Here is a 20,929-nt window from a genome sequence, read left to right as displayed (position 1 = left end):
ACATATACACAGGGAGAATATACAAAAATAATAACACTATGGGTGTTCCTTCAAAGATAATGGTGGATGCTGGTGGATGCTGCACATTGGTGGTGGTGGAGGGGAGTCCCCATTACCTGTAGAGCGCTTTGAGTGGAGTGTCCAGAAAAGCGCTATATAAGTGTAAGCAATTATTATTATTATTATTATTATTATTATTATTATTATTATTATTATTATTATTATTATTATTATTATTAAGTGCTTTGCTCCATTTCCTGTAGTATCTGGTATTATCAAGAATTCAGAGAGGTCTCTATACAGTACATCCTAACCAGAACTGATAATTGTGCAGTGGCCCCATAATGCTATTAAAAACAAACTGTTGCTCTCCAAAATTGTCTATGTTTTTGATGCCTGAGTAATATAAACATTAATAGCTAATGCAAATGTACTTTGTGTAAAAATGGAGCATTATGAAGAAGCAATCACATGTGCTTTCCTTTGTAAAGAAAATAATGTCTATCCCAGCAGTCTCCATCCCTGATTCTGAAAAGCTTCAGTCCTTCTGATTTCCTTTCAGATTTTCTCCTTCCGTATCCCAGTAACTGAAAGCTCATTTGGAATTACCAACTCCATTCTTCTCAGTTCTGCAATCTGCAATAAAAAAGATGAATACCTTATATTAGACCAATTGGACCACAGCTATTAAGAGGTAAGAAACTGAAATAAAAGGGACTAAAAAATAATTCCTGCAACATTTATATCTCACATTGTGTAGAATGAGGACTCCTCTTGATTGACGTTATACTTTATCTATCATAAAAATGTTGATTACTGCAGCTTTTCAACCATACTAGGAAAAAAATATAGATTGCCATAGAATCCTTCTTGCAGGTGTATTAAAAGGAAACGTTGTTTTGTGAATTTAACCAATAATTTAGTTCAATAATCTCACATATGGTTAACACATCCTGTTCTTCATTAAAAATCTTTGTTAAAAATAGCTTACCAATAAAGTCTGCAGTCATATAGACAATTCCTTTGTTTTCACATGTCTTTTTGAAGGGATTTCATTGTCTGGGAAGTTGAGAGAAAGTGACGAATGGCTGGCCAATCAGTGTATTTGTTTTCATTGGATGAAAGAGACTAAGTAAACTGGCAGCTTGCTGTAATCACACATACAATCACCTTCCTGAAATCAGTGGAAAACTCCTCCTCTGAGTATTAATTATGTTTTTTTAAAACATGCACAAAGCAAAAAATATACTTTTTTGAAAAATTGTGCTTACTGTGCTTTCATGGAACACCTTTACTTTGTGGAATGCTCTGTGGAACTGTTGCTGTTGATGGAAGAGAATTCAAGCCATGGGGAGACTTTGCACTCTGGAACTACAATTCCCTTTGAATATACTGTATAGCCATTGAGGTGAGACAGAGGCCGCAATGACACTTGCCACATTGTATCACACTGTCTAAAATATAGATTATACAGTATCTGACTCATTTGTCCCTCACAAATTACAAATCCAGTCTTAACACACAGTACACAGTATGTGTTAATATATATAGTCTTGTATATGGCTAATAAAATCTTATCTTCTTAATGACATTGCTTAAAATGACACCTGCTCTAGTCTGAGAAATAAAATGCAAGCTTTTGCTGGGGTTAAAATTTGGCACCTGGTTAATGGATTGGAGTTTTAATTATATCTAGGGTAATGTTTTGATTTTTTTTTCCAGCAACAGGGTTGCACTGTGATGCAGTGTTTCATATTGCTTTAAAAATATTCATATTGCAGTGATGGGGACTTGGGTTCAGTTCCTGGGGTGTTATCTGTGTAGGGTTCATAACTCATAAAAATGACAGACTTGTTAAAACAATTATTTTCTGCATTTCTAGAAATTGCTGTAGTGATGATAAAAATAACGTAAATGTTTAATTTTATTAAATGACAACATCACTTTATTCTTAAATAGTTTAATTTATTATTTACAGAAGGAAACAAGATAATCTCAAATCATTTTACTACTTACAGTAAAAATTTAAAAAATCAAAGTCCTGGGTATCCTTGGTACTACAGTTCTTGCATAAAAATTCCAATGGTGTGCTATTTCAGACAGGCTACCCTGGTGGTTGCCATGGGTTACTTACTCATCTTTGCTGTGATCCTGTAATACAGTAAAAACGTACAGTACTGTACTGTATATGATTAGACTGAAATGCCTATCAAATACAATAACAGAAATGAGGACAATAATAATTAAGTACTGGTCTGTGTATTTACATTTTTGTTACTGGAAACATGGCTCACTGAGAAAAGAAATTCCAGACCTCTTTAAAACAATGTAGTGTGTTTCTTTTAAGAGGCAGCTGACGTTGCAGTGTAACCACAGACGCCGGTGCAGTCAGTGCGGAAGACAGCCTAACCCGATTAAAAGCAAACTGAATGACAGTGTCTTTAGCCAATGAACACTACAAATATAGCCTCTGATGTCATAAATTTCTAATCAGAAACGAGGGAGGGATGTGGCAAGCGAACCAGCCCTAAAGGTTCTGAAGCTTGCAAAGTCTGAATTGACTAGCGGCTACAGAACTGCCAAGGGATGCTCTGAAAAAGCGTAAAGGGAAAACGCAAATCCTCAGAAAGATATCATCATGTTTGTCGGCAGAACAGGGAAAAACATTTATTAAATATGCAAATAACACCAGTGGCCGTAAATATGCTAAGAATGGACATTAGGTTAACACAAAGATTGTGTACCGTTAGGAAAGCTTGACTAGAAGACGTGCTTGGGACATACACTGATGGACTATTGCATTGGAGATCAGTATTGTTGGTTGACCCTTCAGTGTCTAGCTTTGAGAAAAAATTGCATTAAAGTTTGCTTTACGGATTAACCAGTCGCTTGTGCTGTGGTAAAATATGAAACGCACTCTACAATTGAGACATTCATTCGCCGTGGGAAAGTCTGGGTTCTTTTTCAAGAAGGAAGACGGAAGAATTTCAAAATCCTTATACATTTTGCAAAGCTTGGAGAAGCGTGTTACCTTGTGGAATGGAAGAATAGTGATCTAAATCAGACGTCTGGTCTTGCAATTAACAGCAATTCACTGAATATCAGTATTTTCGATTCTTTTTTTATTTTTCGATCTGTATTCAAATTATTTCACAACATCAGACTGGTGGGTATGGTTCGGTTTTATCTCTGAGACACAGTTTGAATACGTCTGTCACACTGGCCTATCGGAAATATGCTAATGACAATATATTCCACTCAATAACGGGGAATACAGCCGCGGCACCAGACAAGGAATGTGCATGCTCCCTATTTTATTGCCCAAGGAGAACAAAGGAATCGGATTCGATTGACTTTTTGGTGTAATGCTTCACGTTCCGTACCAAAACAAAATACGTCTTCTCGGATTACGCTCGTGTCATCAATGAAAATGGTGGGATATTAAATAGGAAAAATAGGGTTATTTTGTATTTTGGAAATGTAATGTTTCATTACAAAAATAGTAATTTTAACATTTAGTCATCTTGCGTTCTTAAACGGTAGTTTTCTGAACATGAAAACATACATGAGCATACATGGTCCTACCTTTGAGCACATGCAGGCAATAAAAGAACCAAAAATACTGGGTTAAAGCAAAGCACAGAAGGACGAAAAACGTGTATAATTGTATTTACAGTTTTAAAATACGTATACATTTACGCAGAACATGGAAAGGACAGATTAAGGAAATTGTTAAAACATTTTTTGTCATTCGTCGAGCTTCTTCTGGGATCTAGCGTTATTGAAAGGAATTTATTGACAAAGCGGGGAAAATGACTTGAATTGTAATGCAATGGAAGGGTTAATGTATCTGACCACTGGCTCGAAGGTCTCCTCCAGAACGTCGTGGTGTCCTCGAATCTACTGCGCCCTCATCCTTGGATCAGTGGTGCTGGTTTCCATGGCAACTACAAGCTCACCTGTAGAAGGTAAGTGTCTGTCCTGAGACTGCCCGGGATCTGTTTTCATTTACCGTATCTTCAGTATGCTTAGTTTCTAAACCGTACCGGTGTAGGGCGGTGACTTATATGGAAGGCATTAAGGAAAAACTTCGGGGAAAACGTGTTAATAAGTGCAAACGGTAGGAACAACATGAATTTTGTAATTTTGCAAACAGTTACAATATCATTACATACTGTAGATATAGTATGTAGATCTTTATATTTTATGCACACATTAAAGTTAGACCTCTAGTTTGTCTTCACTACATGTCTCACTATTGGTCGTGTTAACTCTATTTTTTGACCGGCAGCGTGCGAGTTTTTCTCTCCCTGTATGCCATGTTCTCGGAAGTGGGTACAAATGTACATATGAAACGACTATCATTCCGTGTTAACACGTTCTCACTCTACCTGTCAAAGGGCAAGTTCTGGTTATAACTGCATGCCATACTGTAAAATATGACAGTTACACCTTCTACAAGGCCTCCTGTAGCCTTGTACTGTAGTCTTGCCTTAATTCCATTAGAAATGTATCCGATGGATTACCTAGTACAGTGCTAAATGTGGGTTATATACATGTACAGAATGGTGCATCTGTTCTTCAGTGTACAGTAGGACGGAGCATTTACTCCATCTAAGTGTGTACAGGAGTTATATTTTTATTGCTTATCTTCAAAATTGTAATTCAATGTTTGGTGTGATAGTAGGTAAATGGTTTTGATGAATAAGAAAAAGTATAACTTAATCTCATAAATAATTGCAAATGCTTGATTTAGGCTTGAAATACATTATACATTTATACATTTTAGGTTACTTTGGCCTGCTATTCTAGGGCAGTTCATACATTTTTGAATGATAACATGCATCAGCAATTGTAAGGTGAGAAGTTGTATCTGATTTTTTTGTTTTCTCTGTTATTTACTGCACTTTTGGTATTTTAATACATCTGTACACAAATAAAGGTATAAAACTATATGATAATGTCAAAACAAAAAGCAAACAAACATGCAAAATAGTCTAATTTCGTAAATTAGAAATGAAGCCTTGGTCTGATTTGAATTTAAAAATATATCAGTTTTTTTGTATTCTGTTTCCTTTGATTGTAATCTGGTATACACAAGCTTTAATCATTTTACCATTAGATTCTTTCAAATTAGGATGAGTAGGTTTTTAATTCACTGTTAAACAAATAGCAGAAATGGAAAGAACTGATTAAATCCCTTAGTGTTTCTGAAGACAAGCAGTCATATTCCACATGTATAATATTTTAATCAGCAACACACTTTATTAAAGTTTTTTTCAAATTCAAGAAGTTACTTACTAAAACTATGGATTTATAATTTATACATATTTCTTGATAAAATACCACATACACATTTAACTTCTGTAAAAAGCATTGTAAATGCATCATTTCAGAATGTAAAAAAACTTGGAAATTTTAAAAATACAACTCCAGTATATTTAATAAAAACAAACAAATATATATATTACTTCTAAGTGTTTATTCATACGGATACAGATAAATGTATAAAAAACTATATATACTGTATATGCTATAACTCAGAATAAAAAAGACAACTGCTTAACTGTTTTTGGATGCCTATCTACCCAAGTTTTTTGTTTTTGTAGAATTGTTTCCTTACTGTTTAATATGACTTTAAAAAAATAAGGTGAAACTTTAGTTATGAAGTGCTCCTTTGTATTTATTTGCTTTTGTATCTAGTTTGTTTTTATGATAGCCTGAAATGTAGCCCTTTGACCTGCACAAATAACTTAAGTGGAAATGTCTTATAGTGGACATAGTCCTCTATAACAATTTGGTGCGACTAAAGATGCCTCAACATTGTCTTGATTGAATTATTGATACTCAAACATAACCATTGTCTAAAAGAAAGGGATGGATGTTGGCTGGAAAATAGGAAAAAATTGTGCCATCCAATGACATTTGTCTATGAATATGCTCATGATTAACAAAATGCTTGGGGGAAACTAAAGGACAATATTATGCCAAGCATATTTTAATATGTATGTATAACGTATACATATATAAAAATAATATATTTGCAAAATCAAGCAAAACATCCTTTTGTGATATTTATATTTTCTTGCCTTCCTCAAAATATGTCAGAAAATGGAGGCATTTCTGGATTGGCTTGACATTTTTTGTGAATATGTTTTATATATGGAGATAAATACCAATTATAAAATATGTGAGAGCTTCTTAGTGATTAAAAGGAATACTTAAATGTTGTGTTAATCTGGAACAAGCTACCCAGCCATGTTGTTGAAGATGATACCCTGACTTCTTTCAAAAGCGGCTGTAAGAGATCCAATTACCGTAGCTACTAAGAACGTAAGAAATAAAGAACTCTTCTTATGAGAACTTGCAGTTGATACAAAATTGTGCTAAGTGTCATGATAGAAACTGTATGTAGATAAACACCAAACCACTGTTATTTAAAAACACTTTAGGAAGAAACTCAGATGCAATGATATTGTCCTAAAATGGAAAGATTAAAAGACTATGCAGTTAGTCCTAGGTCAACTTTTTTAATCGATGAGAAGGAATTTCAAAACATAATAATAGCTTTCTTTGGTCTTTTCCTCATTAATCCCAGTCTGTGTAACCCAAGACTTCTGTCCTTATTTAAATTAGTTTTAGTTAGTAAGCCTGCCTTCTGTCATTGTCTTTGCTAGATCTGTAAGACGTGCCAGTTTATCGTAACGTGGAAGGGCAAACTCAGTTGATGACTAATTATGTGGTTTTCTGAGTTTTTTCTGAGGTCTTTAAATCAGGAGTCTTTACATCACAGACAAACTAACATTGTCATACACTATTAAAATAATATATTTTGACCCAGATGAGTCTTTTTTCGAAGATTAAAATATAAAATTTTCTTTTAAATTAAATAAGTTAAAAATACACATCATATCCAGTTCAGGAAATAACCAATCTCTAATAGTAGCATGCAAAAGTATCCACTTATTCTTACTGAAATTGCTTAGTAATCTCTGATTCTTTCTCTTGTTACTTTTTAGGTTCTTAGTAATCCGCAGAGCAGAAGCACTTTTTCCTTACTAAAGTTTTGACTCCTTGACAAGAATCACTCTGTACTTTTAGTGTGTATTATATTGTATATACACAGTGTAATTGTGGCAAAGGTAACTCCAGTCCCCCATGGCTTGAGCATTCTCTAATTTTCATTAGACTTCTGGCCTTCATTATGTAAGTATCTTCATAGGTTGCTAGAATACCTGTTAATCCTTCAGTCCCTCAACTGGGATGTCCATTCTTGAGATACATAATTAATAATATATATTAACCCTCCTCACACCTGAAGAAGGCTCCACGGCCGAAACCTTGTGTTTTCTTTCTTCTCTTTTCAGCATGGAATAAACCTGTCACTTGTTCCTTTGCAGCCTGTGCATGCTGACGCAGCTACCCACCTGAACTACTTAAAATATATTATACTATATGCTTGCCGTGATAGGCTTTGGCTCCCCCATGACCCTGTATTGGATGAAGGTGATAGAAAATGGATGCATGGATACTGCATAACAGTATGATTATACTGTTTATTGTGATTGGAAGTTGTAAAATATGTTGTTTTATGTCTTGTTAACACAAAGAGCAGAGATCCTCCTTTACGTGCTCAGTAATGAGGTCCCAGCATGGTTTTAATAGAGAGCTGGCATTCACCCCTCTTCCCATTCTTGTTCTATGATATGGAGCACAGTCTATGTTTAAGCCTAAATGTCTGCTGAACTTAAAGTTTTAATAGTCAGAATGTAAACATATTTTAGTATATGTTTTGGTATTGTAATTGTATTTAGTAGTCATTCACTCTTAATGAGCCTGATTTTTTACTTCCCTTGGCAGATCTTGCAAAAAGATTTGAGTAATTTTCCGTTTTTTTTCCTTTTTTCTTCCCATTTACATTTCACAGTCTCTAATGATGCTCAAAGAACACTTCGTTTGAATAAAATTTTTGCAGCAAATTTGTTTGAATTTGTGGTGTTAAAGTGCTTATTGTACGTTCTTAGATTTCATTACATTCTCTCATACATGCTAACTAGCTGTTACAAAAAACTGGAGGCATCAACATTCAACCCTGCATAGATTATTTGTAGTTTATGGTATTTGTCTATTGTTGTGAAATACAGATACAATTGTTTTACAATTTGCAAAGCGGTACAGACTTACACTTTGTGCACAAAATATAAGAAAAACAAAAAGCACTCAAAGTTGTATTTAAAACAAAGAAAACAGAATTTCGTTTACCTAGAACAGAGTAAGTACAGAAAACTGAGGTTATTGTTTAACAAGAAAAACGATCTTGTCAATGTGGTAGTGAATGCACACTGAGAGACAAAGATACCCTGTCTTTTGTAGAGGCCTATTGTAGCCAACAGAGTCACATGCATATTCAGACACAAGTGCTATTTAGTAGATGTGCAGGGACTTTCTCATTAATAGTACTATTGTTACACTTCTGACAACAATAAAAAGGCATTCAGGTACAAGGCACAAATGGCATTTAAATATGTATCGAATTAAACTGGAAGCAGGGCCTTGTCTATTCATTGGCGTAAAAAAATTTAAAAATGTATTTTACAGAAACTAGTGAAAAGGAAAATATTGAACATAAAACAAAGATATGGGAAAATGATTGTTTTCTACACTATAAATACTGTAATGTGAGTTGTATTAAAGCTACTTTAATGGCATCCTACTGATTCTGACTTCTACTGTATTTTTGCTTCCACTGTACAAACAGCAATACCATTTTCACAGCTGGGCAGTTTGTAAGATAGAGTTACTGGAGACAGTTGAGTATTACCATACTTATATAATAGTTTAAAAATTATAGTATTTTTTAAACTAAATAAAGACTTAAAACATACAGTGTAGTGCTGTTTTAAACTTTTTGTGGTATGTGTAATTTAAAGAAAAAGTAAGTTGGCTTCAGAAGGTGTAAAAGTAATTATTTATACATATTCGTTATCATGAATAAGCTGTGAAACTCCAGGTACAGTATGTGTTTGGTTTGGCTGAATACAGTGTTCTAGTTTTCCAGTGCATTTTTAGGCCTGTATGTTATGGCTGTAAAATTCCCTAAAGTTTTAGGACTTTGAAGACCTGGTAGTTAAGTGCCATTACAGTCTCTATTGGTTACAGCATATTGTAAACCTGTGTAATCCTAAATCAGAATTGAGGAACCAGCTTGAAAGCATGATCCACCAGTGATTTTAAAAGGAACTGAATCTCTGTTAAGCTGTATGGAAACACTAGACACAAATGTATAAGCTTAACAGAATCAAACTTTATTTTTCATCATTTTTATTTTTCTTAGTGAAAGTTTATACATTGGTAATATTCTGTACATCTCTTACCAAAGCAAGAAAGCTTTCCCCTGTTGTTATTGTTTTGCTGTAGCCAGATGTGACTGATATGTTGTAGATACAGGCATGTCTGTTGACATCTGCTTATAGATCTACTAGGCTCTAAGGTCTTCAGTATGTAGATGGTTAGTATATAGCATGGGTTACAGGAATATGGAAGAAGCTACCCCACCATGTTGGTAATGCTGAAACTCTGGCTTTTTTGAGAAACAGCTGGTTGAGTCTCTTGGATCAATTAACTGTGAAACAGACTAGATGGGCTGAATGGCCTCCTCTCATTTGTAACTCTTCTTATGATCTTATTCTTTCTGGAAGTCATTAATTAAATGTTGAAAGTGTCCTTTTTTTCCTTGGTATTTAAATTGGCATCTGTCCATACAGAGCAGCTGTTACACAACTTAGAGCTCTAGTACAGCGAAACACAAGTAAAACACAGAGTCTGTTTAAAAAATAGTCATAAAGGTTGTGTATTAGAAGATTTAAGGCTACGTTTTAGCAATTTTGAGAGGATTGTTATAATTTTAATTTTCTCTGAAGGCAATTCCAGATCTCCATTAGAAACTACAATACTTACATTCTCTATGTTCTAAGTAATGTAGGCACTATAAAAAAATGTAAACATCCGACCACATCAGGAGGAAATACAGAATTGATTTTGTCTCAAAAATGGAAAAAGCCAATCCTTTAAGTAATCTTTTACTTTATAGAAAAGACTAATATGTTCTGACAGGGACTTAAGCAAATTGCATTATTTTGTCGTTATTCTAAAAGTGCAATCAATTCACTATTTCTCAGGAAATCTGGAGTTTTTTAAATGTAACTAATACAAAAGTAAATGCCTTTAGAATATCATTATTTTTTATTTACGTAGAAGGCATCCTTGGCTATAGCCAAGCATATAACCTGATTTCCTCAAAAATGAGTATCTTGTGGTGTGTGTTGTAGTGGAGGGATTTATTTTTTATACTCTGTTCACTTTCTTCAGTACTCACTGTGAATTGTATTTATCAGTTTTGTACTCTAAACCATTGCACATAGAATCATTTATATACAGTGTACTGTATATATATATATTTGTAGCTAAGGGCTCTTTAAAGTGTATGTGCTTGAACCTGCTGTGTGAAATCTTTTCATCTTCATTGTGGTTTATATTACTTGCAGTTTGCATAGTATTAAGTGCCGGTATCTATCATTGCCTGAAACTGGTAGTGCTGAAATGGTCAAAAGAAATATAAAAGCTGTGTAGATGTGTATAAAAGTTTCTTGAAATACTGTCAAAGCAATAATGTCAAAGTCCCTTTCAAGGTGAATGCTGCTTACTTGTTCAATTGCTTACAGAGGCGAGCAATTCCATTTTACACTTTATAAAACAATTTCATGGGGAGTACCATGTTTTATATTTGTCATGTCTATTCCTATTATAGGAAGACTGTTTTCAAAAGGTAGTGTATATTATGGCTTTTAATTTGTGAACTATTTTATGAGGGACTTTATCAGACCTTTTCTTTACATCTACTGTAAATATATCATACTGTATATTTTAGTTAACTAATGCTTTTGTTGCTTGTTTGAAAAAATATAATAAGTTGTAAACCCTCATTAGCTATGTCTTAAAATGTCCTGATTTTCTATGTATTCATCTACTTTAGCTCAGACTAACATTTCCATAACTGTTACAGAAGTATGACTGTCTTCCAGCTTTGGGTCTGTTCTACTTTTGTGGATTGTTGTTACATTTGCAATTCTACAATCTGTGGGTATTGCTCCCATTTTGAGTGTTGAAATATCCCAGCTAGGGACCTATGAATAATCTTTCTTATTTCGTTAAGTACAAAAGTTTGAGAAAATACCAGCAGGCCCTGGTGAATTATTTGTTTTATCCACCCTAGCTCCTCAAGAACTTCAGTATCCATTCAGCTATAACTATGTGGCATTGCCACATCTGTTTTGACAGTGCTACACCAATATTAATTTATTGTTGATTTAAAAGTAAATATTTGTGAAGAATATTTCTCCATAAGCCATTAAATACCTTTATTGAAACTTTTTTAATGGTTTTTCATGAGTATTGAAACCTGGGTAATTGCCTTCAGTCATCAGTTCTGCAGCCTTTGGAAAAATTGTGCTGCATTCAACAAATATTTATCAGCTTCAAGTTAGTGTCAAACAAGCAGTCATCTGTTATATATTGTGAGGAAAATATATTCATTCTGTTATAATGAAAGGAATCTATGGTAAAAAATATTTCTATAACTCAGGATTTGTTCAGTAAACTGTAGGATTATGTCATTCACAACTTATTTAAATAATTGATCTCATGTGGTATAAAATCCACAAAATAGAATGGATGTTTAAAAATGCTCATCAGAAGCAGGTTTTTTGTATTAAATCCTAAAAACTATTAGTTCAGGTGAGTAGCTGCGTCAGCATGCGTAGGCTGCAGAGGAAGAAGTAATAGGTTTAATCCATGCTGAAAAGAGAAGAAAGAAAACACAACGTTTGGGCCGTGGAGCCTTTTTCATGTGTGAGAAAGGTTGTGTTTTCTTTCTTCACTTTTCAGCATGAAATAAACCTATTACTTGTTCCATAAAAACTATTAGCACACATTTGATATTAATGTACATAGGTGGATGGATTTTTGCCCATTAAGCCTTCTGGCATGTAGGGGCAGCAACATCCTGATGCTGTTTCTGTAACATTAGTTTTTTTACAGGACAGAGTTGTTAGCCTTATGCCCAACGTGGGACACGAACCCACTACCCTGAGATTATGAGTCTCATGCTCTACCAACAGAGCGGGGCCCATTAGCGTACATACAATATCCATGGAACAAGTAATAGGTTTATTCCATGCTGGAAAGAGAAGAAAGGAAACACAATGTTTTGGCTGTGGAACCTTCTTCGGGTGTCTTCTTCTTCAGCCTTCTTCTTCGGAAGCCTGAACAAGGCTCCACAGCCGAAACATTTTGTTTCCTTTCTTCTCTTTTCAGCATGGAATAAACCTGTTACTTGTTCCTTTGCAGCCTACGCAGCTGACACAGCTTCCCATTTGATACACTATCCATGTTTATTACTGTATACACTGCTTTCAGTGTGTGAAATAATCTGTTTTTTTCGTTGTTGTTTATTCACTGAAGCTTATGGTATTGGTTTAGATATATGTTGATGTGAAAGGGCTGTGAAAAAGTAACTTCCTATAAAGTAATTCTTGCTCTGCTGTGGTTTTCCAGCTCTCTGCTATCATCTTAGAGTTGTGTAGGTGAGGGAGCTTGCAATGTCACACCAGCTCCTCATACAGATTCTGAGAAGGTAGAACAGTTCTTATCTTTGCAAAGGGGATTAAGCGCTTCTCCTCAGGATAATTTCATTCATGATATTTAAAATATTATTTTGATATTTGATTAAAAATACAATGAAGTGCTCTGTGTAATATTAATTGTTTTGTCAGTTAATAAAAATAATTTAATGATGATATCATGTGATTTAGTGTGGGAGTAAAATCAGAATTAAGGTGAGTGCTGGTTTGGAAAAAAACATAAAAAGTTTGTACCTGAAAAGTGTGTTTTGTCTTTTAGTTATTTTGTATTGGAAACATAAAGTAAAGCCCTATGCTGTATATCTGTCTTGTAGCTTCTCTACCTTAATACACTTTCTTGGGGAAGGTTCTTATGGACACACAGTCTAGATATTTCCATGGTCACCCATTATTTGTATGCTCTTCCTCTATTTTCTTTCACCCCTGGTCTCAAAGACATTAAACTGCCTGTAAGGACATCTATTGGTATATAGCTTTTCACAAAAATATAAAAAATCTCACATTTCCAAAAATCTTTAAATAGTATTACCAATGTATCAGCTGATTGATATTGTAAATAATTTTTCATACATTTTGTATTCTGAAAATGACCATCTCTATCCAAGTTTGTGCAACAGAATAATCAGCAGTAATCATACTACGTCATTCACTAACATGAAACTTGAAAGGAATTGGTGCTTCTACGGTATATTAGGGACCTCTTCTCCTTCACTTGCCTTTACTAGAGTCATTACGGTCATTAGTGAAATTACTCTTTAGCATTGGAGTTCTTATAGGTGCTTTTTTGTCATATTCAGGTTGCAGATGTTTAAAACATATTTCCTAAAAAAGATCTCTAGGGCTTGTGGTGCATGACACCACTTGGTGGTTTGTTTTAAGCTGTGTTTCCAGCAACTGAATGGTACACCAGGAGAGACTTTGGGACAGTAGTTTCAAAACTTTTATTATTGCAAAATAATTAAATGCGATAATGCAGAATCCTTTATAAAAGTAAATCAAAAACATGTACCAGTGAATATGAATATACTGTAATCTGTTTTCTTTAAATGCACATTTAAACTTAACAGTAATATATTAGTATAACGAGGGCAACTCTCACCGCCACTGCTAGGATTCAATCTCTTCTAGTCTCCTGAAACACATTTCCAAGCAACTGTTCCTCAAAAACTGGCATTGTGTTCCCTTGGTCTAAACAAAATTATACATGATGTGTATAGAAATCAAAGTATTGATTAAAGAATGCCACTCCTATTGATAGATTTCTGTCTAACTTCATTTAAATGACTCATTAATTTTAAGTGACAAGTTAAATTCTCTCTAGTAGGCAACATGTATGAGAGATCTCCTGGAAGACCTTCCTGAAAGTACAAGAGTAATTCTACAAACAGTACAAACACAGTACAAACAGTAAGATGCATAAAATGGCCTCATTGGATATGTAGACACTCAGAATGTCTTTCTGAGAAGAAGGAGCAGAACACAAAAACTGTTGAAATGGGAAAATGAAATGAAACTGTGGGATTATCAAATCTGTAGATGAGTACAGGTTTAGAGTTTTCTGGTAGTAATCAATAGGACTTTGTTTGAAAGAGGACTGGAGAGAACTATTGCTGTCCACCTAAAACATTATAGCATAAGAATGGATAAATAATGTGTTTGAACTAGGAGTGTCAGGGAATTGCAAAATCTTATCCACTATGTCATTTCCTCAGGAGTGCATTTAGTTGGGCAGGGATTCATCATTCAAAATTACAGTAACCCCCAGCATAACAGCCAAGCAATAAAAAAACATATCTGTATAATAAAGAGGCTGATTAGACGAAAAATACTGTGACCTTGATAAGTCTTGAAAATCACTGTGAATGTTTGGGATACCATGGATGATGAGAAAGTTTGATGAACTGTGAAAAACATTACAAAATGTATGGGGTCTATAGTCAAATCATTGTATAGGAGAATGAAAACGAGATATAAGGCTCTGTATAAAGCAGGCAGCTCACATTCTAAATATTAATGTGCTGAATATTGTATGAATGTCTTTGCATATTTTCTGTAATATTTTTTTCTTATGTTAAGAACATAAGAAAAGCTACAAAGGAGAGGAGGCCATTTGACATATTTGGTCTGTCCCCTTTGATATTTAGTAGTTAATTGATCAAAGTACATCATCCAGCTGTTTCTTGAAAGAAACCAGGGTATGGGCTTGAACAACATGGCTAGCTTGTTCCATAATCCCACGACCCTTTAGGTAAAGAAGCACCTCCTGTTCTCAGTTTTAAATGGATTTTCATGTAGTTTCCACTCGTCCCAATGGTTGGTGTTTCACTGTTCATTCTGAAAAAATACACTGGGTTGGCTTTGTCAGTGCTTATGTAGTCTTCTCTGTTCAAGACTGAAAGGTTCAGTCCCTTCAGCTTGTCAGCAGGGAACATTCCCTTAAGACCCATAATGTATTTGGTATTCCTCTCTGGACACATTCCAGAGCAGCAATATCTTTTCTATAATGTGCTGACCAATATTGTATACACAGTTCTGAATGAGATACTTGTGGGTAATACAATTTCAACATTACATCCCTTGATTTAAACTCTGTGCTTTTAACTATATGTTTTAGCATTTGTTTGCCTTTTCAATTGCATTGCCACACTGTAAGATATGAATGATGTGTCAATATAAACACACAAGTATTTTTAATAAGTCCTCTTTTTACTACTTGCATGGAGTACTCTGCAGTACTTGTCCCTCATGCTTCATCTGCCAGGTGTTGGCCCAGTCTTGTATTCTAGCTAAATCTTTTTTTATTTTATCTGCTTCTTCAGGCTGCAGTGTTCTGAATTCTAATTTGGTATCATATTCAAATGCTACTCCTAATTATACCAGTAAGAGCAGTGGTCCTAGTACAGATCCCTGTGGTGCACCGCTAATACATCACCCCAGTTTGAACATTTAACATTTACCCCTTATCTGTAGTCATTAATTGCTATTTATTAATTAGATCTCAATCCAGTTACACACAGTTCCCTGAAAGCCTTCTGCTTGTAATTCGAAGACTGGTCTTCCGTGGGAAGAGGATTAGTGTTCTATATCAAAAGCCTTCTGAAAATCTAATATACTGTGTGATATGCTCTCTGTGTGCCCATTACTATTGCTGCTACAGTACCTGTAGTTCAAAGATTTTAACAGGCTGGCTAGACAAGACCTACCTTTCCTAAATCCATGTTGGCTATTCTCTAGGATGTTATTTCCAAATAGCAGATCTTCTAGTTTAGTACTAATAATTGTTTCTGTAACCTTAAAATAATGTAATTTAGACATATTGGTCTGTAATCACTTGAGTCACTTTTCTCACCCTTGTTATGTGACTATTGGAACAGTTGTGTCAACAGCCTCTAGACAACATTTATTGTTTCTTTGAGTGCACTTGGTAGGGTTTATTTAACTTGGGACTTTCAATATCTGAAGCTCATTTTTGTCTTCTATGCTGATACTATTTAATGATGAACTTCCCCCTGCTGCCTGTTTAAATCTTCCTCAGTGGATACTTGAGTAAAATACTTGTTCAGTACATTTGTCATTTTCCTTTCATCACCTAGAGGTTTGCCATTGTCGTCTTGGATACATTAGTTCATCCTTAATGTTCCCTTTGCTGTTGTAGTTCTGAAAGAACTTTTTATTACTTTGTTTTAGCCTCCATTGAAATATTAATATTTATTTCTCTCTTGGCCAAATATCTTTCTTAACTTGTTTGTACAATACATTGTACTATTATTATTTAACTTGGTTCTGTTATTTTTTAATCATTGTATAAATGTCTTTCTTTTCCCTAAGAGTTTTTCAAATTGATTTGTTTAACCAGTCGGGATACTATTTCCTGGTATCATATCTACTGTATACTGTCCCATTCTACGTCTCTTTAGCTGTATCTCAAATTTTGCTTTCCTGGATTTGTAGACTTCTGGAATCAAACTGAGTTCAGTACAGTAGTTTCAAAATACTTCAAAGTACACCACATTATCATTACAGTTTCCTGATGGTTCTCTCACTCTTTTCAATCCTATTTTTTCATTGTTTGAAAAAATAGGATTGAGGAAAACATTTAGTCTGCCGAACTGTGTAAAAAAATCTGTCATTTTTCACGTCTACCTATGCAGTTTCTGTTGCTTAGATTGTTAGGTTTTTCCCAGTTTATGTAGGGAAAGTTGACATCTCCCATAAAAACTAATTATCTTGCATTTAATTATTTAATGTAATTATACAGTATTGAATTATATTTAACATCTACATTTAGTAACCTACAGCATACTCCTAACACTATACCTTTGGAAAATAAATCTTATTTTTAAATTAGAATCACCTGTTTAGATTCGGGGACTCTTGATTTCTGTAGCTTAAGGTCCTGAACATGAATACTCTTTTTGATATACTATATACTGTAGTGTTACACCGCCCCCTCCATTTATCTTTACTGCCTCTGGAACAGAATGTATTCTGTATCCACTAATGTTACCTTCCTCTCCATCATTTTCAGTGTTCCAGATTTCTGTGATTTCAGTCAAATCATTAAAGCCTGTCCATGTGATAGCTTCTTTCTCATCTTATTTAATTCTGATACTCCTAGCATTTAAATATAAACACTTGATTTTTAACACCTGATCATTTGTTTTCTTCTTTTTGATTCTTCACGGTCCTAATTATGACTTCCTTTTCTATTATCTTTAATTTCTCCACCATTCCATTCAAGTTTAAATGTTTCTCGATTTCTTTATGGACTTGTGTTTCAGTATGTGTGCTGCTTTTCTCAGTTGGATGTACTGTAGGTGTTTTTCATTTTTTTTCTGAAGGCCAAGTAAGAATTATATTGAAATCAAAACATTGGCTTACCTTGATGTTTAGACATTTGATATGCATTGTATCTGAATTGATTTTCATCATATACTAATTATGTGTTTCAAAACACCTACTTAATGGCACACTGCCAATAAGCCAAATAAATATAATCATTTAAACTGCTAGTCTAACTTTCAAAGTAGAGCCCCTGTTGATCAACTGTGATGATGACAAATGTTAATCATCATAATGAATTCATATTTATCATGTCTGTTGAATAAATGGCAGTGTACCTGCTACTGAAAAGTCATTTTCCGGGTAATAACTTTGTAAATCCTTACACTTACAGGTTAAGTTTACAGTACAGTATAAAAAATACATACCTCATTCACAGTAATAATATTAAACTAATGATTTGACTAAATCCCTAGATATCTACCAAGGGATTTCACATATTTAATTAAAATATGTATTGATTTGATTTAATCTCTATTAAACATTCTTACTGTAACATACACAGATACATGCTAAATGTATTGGTGATATGATGACTTGGTTGTTAAGTGAATATTGTTTTCTAATCTGAGTAGGATATTCAGGATACAACGTAATAGAATATAGAAACCCAATGATCCATCGTAGGGTTTCTGCATTCCCAGGTAAGAACAAAAAATTAAATCTGTTTATTTGATAGATTATTTCATTATTTTCATTTTCATATAATGTATGAGCTAAGTATGACATACTTATCATATTTACATATACAGTAATACTTACATACATTTACATATAATTTTAACATTTTGACACATATGTACAAGATCCACTTCTTCATAATTTGTCATACAGATATGATATCTTTTTTGATTATTCATTTTTTTCCACTTTGCGGTTTAGAGACCAGAGCAAGGTTGTCAATTCTTACATAATTCGAAAACCATTGTAACGTTTTGTGGTCAGACTATTGAAACATGTCACCCGTCCTGTGCAATAAAGTGGCTCAACAACCAGTTTCCTGAACCTAAGCTGCAAAGCACAAAGTGGGTTCGTGCTGTAATTCATTGAAGGGCTTTGTAGTCTTCAGGTCTAAGACCTTTTAATGTTTTGAACAGTAAGGGTTACTGCAATGTCTTAAAGACTGGGAATTAGTACTGGCAACTGTATGTTTTGTAATACAGTATACAGTATGTGAAATCAATGAAAGACTGCTGGATCATTCAAAATCTATTAAGAAGGCAACCCATGTCTCACAGATTTTTAATCTCTTTAGTACTTGGAGAGTGTTATACTGTATGTTTATACCATATCAAGGATGTCGGAAAGGACGAACCATGGAATGACAGGAGAGCAAAAGACCCTATGCATGGCTGCGAGACGGGGGTTAGCCCGGGCTCAGCTGTTCATTAAATGCCATATAGAAACCTATGCCCTCAGGTAGCGTACATGGGGCAACCTGGTGCTAGGAGGGTTTCAGGACATCCGAACGTCAATGCTGAGCAAGTAGCAGAGCAGAAGCAGGAAATAAATAGGCTACACAACAAGACACACCAGAAAGACAAGAATAATCACTGGGAACTAGGAACAGGAGGAAAGTAGAGCGCCCTCTAGGTGTACTGGGCGTGACATACCGTTCGTGAAAGATAGATTTGTGCTAAAGCTTCAGTGTCTTGTTTTTATTTGCTGAAAAGTGAATGAAGTGTGGTAATCTTCAGCATGCCCATTACCAAAATAGAAAATGTAATGTGTCTGCGTGACTCATATTGAAGCTTAACAATGAGACTGATGCAGCTTAAAGACATCTAATTTCCTGTTGTGGTAAGTATCCCATAAAACTGAATCATGTGACTATTTAAAGAAGTAAGGTTGTACTAACGGCCTTGCATGGATCCATTCATGACTGATTTACATTACTGAAGGTGTTTGTTAGGTTTTATTTAATGTGATTGGAAATGTTGATGTCAGAAGGAGACAAAAATCATAATGGTTTAGTTGAATGCTTTGACTTTAAAATAATCTCAAGCCAGAACATACTGATGATGGGACTAAACATGAAAAATTCCTTGAATATTTAAGACTCAGTGGACATTGTTTGTTTTTCTTTGCAGAGAAAAACATATAAGTACAGTATGTGTGCAAGAATAAAAGAACAACATTTAATGCATCCCCAAGCTTGTGTACTATTTCTTCTTTCCTCCCAATCCACTAATACGGGAAGACCATGGCAACTAAAACTACTGAACTCATTGTATGAACAGACCACTTATAATGTTATAGAGCTGCCCAAAGTTACACAATTTCACCATTTTCTGATTTTGTAATGGATATTCCACATTCTGCTTCCAGGATAATGTGACAAAACAGTCACAAGAGGATGAGTAATTAGTCCGAATGGCTTGGTTCCAAATTAAAAGTGAACTTGTGTAGTGCTTATAGTGCAAAAAGTTTTAATGGTTTACAGTACTGTATATCCTTCTATAGAAGTAAAAATGTAATAAAAAGTGCTTTTTTGCTCCCAAATATGTTTTAAAATGTCTCCACATTTGAAGTGTTGTGTACTGAAAATGATTTATCCAATGATTTTCATCCCACCTCCCATGAATGATACAAGGAACCTCTTGTTACCTTGTTTTCTTGCAATGTGCCCTGCCCTTTTATGCACATTGTACTGTACAGCCTGTGTATTCAATGAGTACAAGTAAGCATCTGGGGTACCTGTACTTTCTGGGGCCACAGTTCATTGTTTTTTTTACTTCAAAGTTTATCATGAGGCACAGAGTAATAGTTACATTTTTGTGATTCATGCAGAGTTTTATCCCCCAATGGCACTTCCTATTTCATTATATATTAGTTGTAATGGCTTACTGTAGAAGTGACATGAGATAAACATGGTGATTAATGATGTTGCTTCTAGTATAGACTAGCCCTATGAACATTCCAAGTTTATTTTTTTCTTGTGAAAAAATGGTGATGCATAAGAAAAAGCTCATCACTGTTGTTAGCCTGCAGAAGTGTTATGTAGTGAAAACACAGTATACCCCTATTAAATTGGTAGATTATATATTATGAGAACGTTTCTATGTGCAGTAGATAAAAATACAAAAACATTAATAGGAAAGTAGCTCCCACTATTGAGCAGCTTTTCTCAGTTGCAGATAACACATTTATGTATACATTTATATATTTATCTGAAGCAACTAGTGTAAAGTACTTTGCTCAAGGGTATAATAGTTATAGTTATATAATATTGTAGAGACCCATAGGCAATGTTCCCTCTTATTCTTAATGGCCTGTGTGTGCAAAAATTTCAATTTATGCAATTTTTTTCCCCAGTGACCAAAACATTCAATTCAATTCAGTTTAGTTGTATATAGCGCCTTTCACAACAAGGTTGCCCCAAGGCGCTT

General features: G+C 34.3%; 1 protein-coding gene across 1 annotated transcript in view; it reads left to right on the top strand.

Annotated features, from left to right (window-relative positions):
• Positions 1–2,532: 2,532 nt before the first annotated feature.
• Positions 2,533–20,929, top strand: part of LOC148654553 (UPF0606 protein KIAA1549-like) — a 141,941-nt gene continuing 123,544 nt past the window's right edge. The window contains exon 1 of the mRNA XM_088646926.1: positions 2,533–3,968. Within this exon, the coding sequence (XP_088503052.1) occupies positions 3,833–3,968 (136 nt within the window). The 5' untranslated portion in view covers positions 2,533–3,832. The remainder of the gene's footprint in view (positions 3,969–20,929) is intronic.

Source organism: Lepisosteus platostomus, chromosome 9, assembly GCF_059453375.1.
Source record: "Lepisosteus platostomus isolate fLepPlt1 chromosome 9, fLepPlt1.hap1, whole genome shotgun sequence".
Classification (NCBI taxonomy): Eukaryota; Metazoa; Chordata; class Actinopteri; order Semionotiformes; family Lepisosteidae; genus Lepisosteus; species Lepisosteus platostomus.
This window is presented reverse-complemented; position numbering and strand designations above follow the sequence as displayed.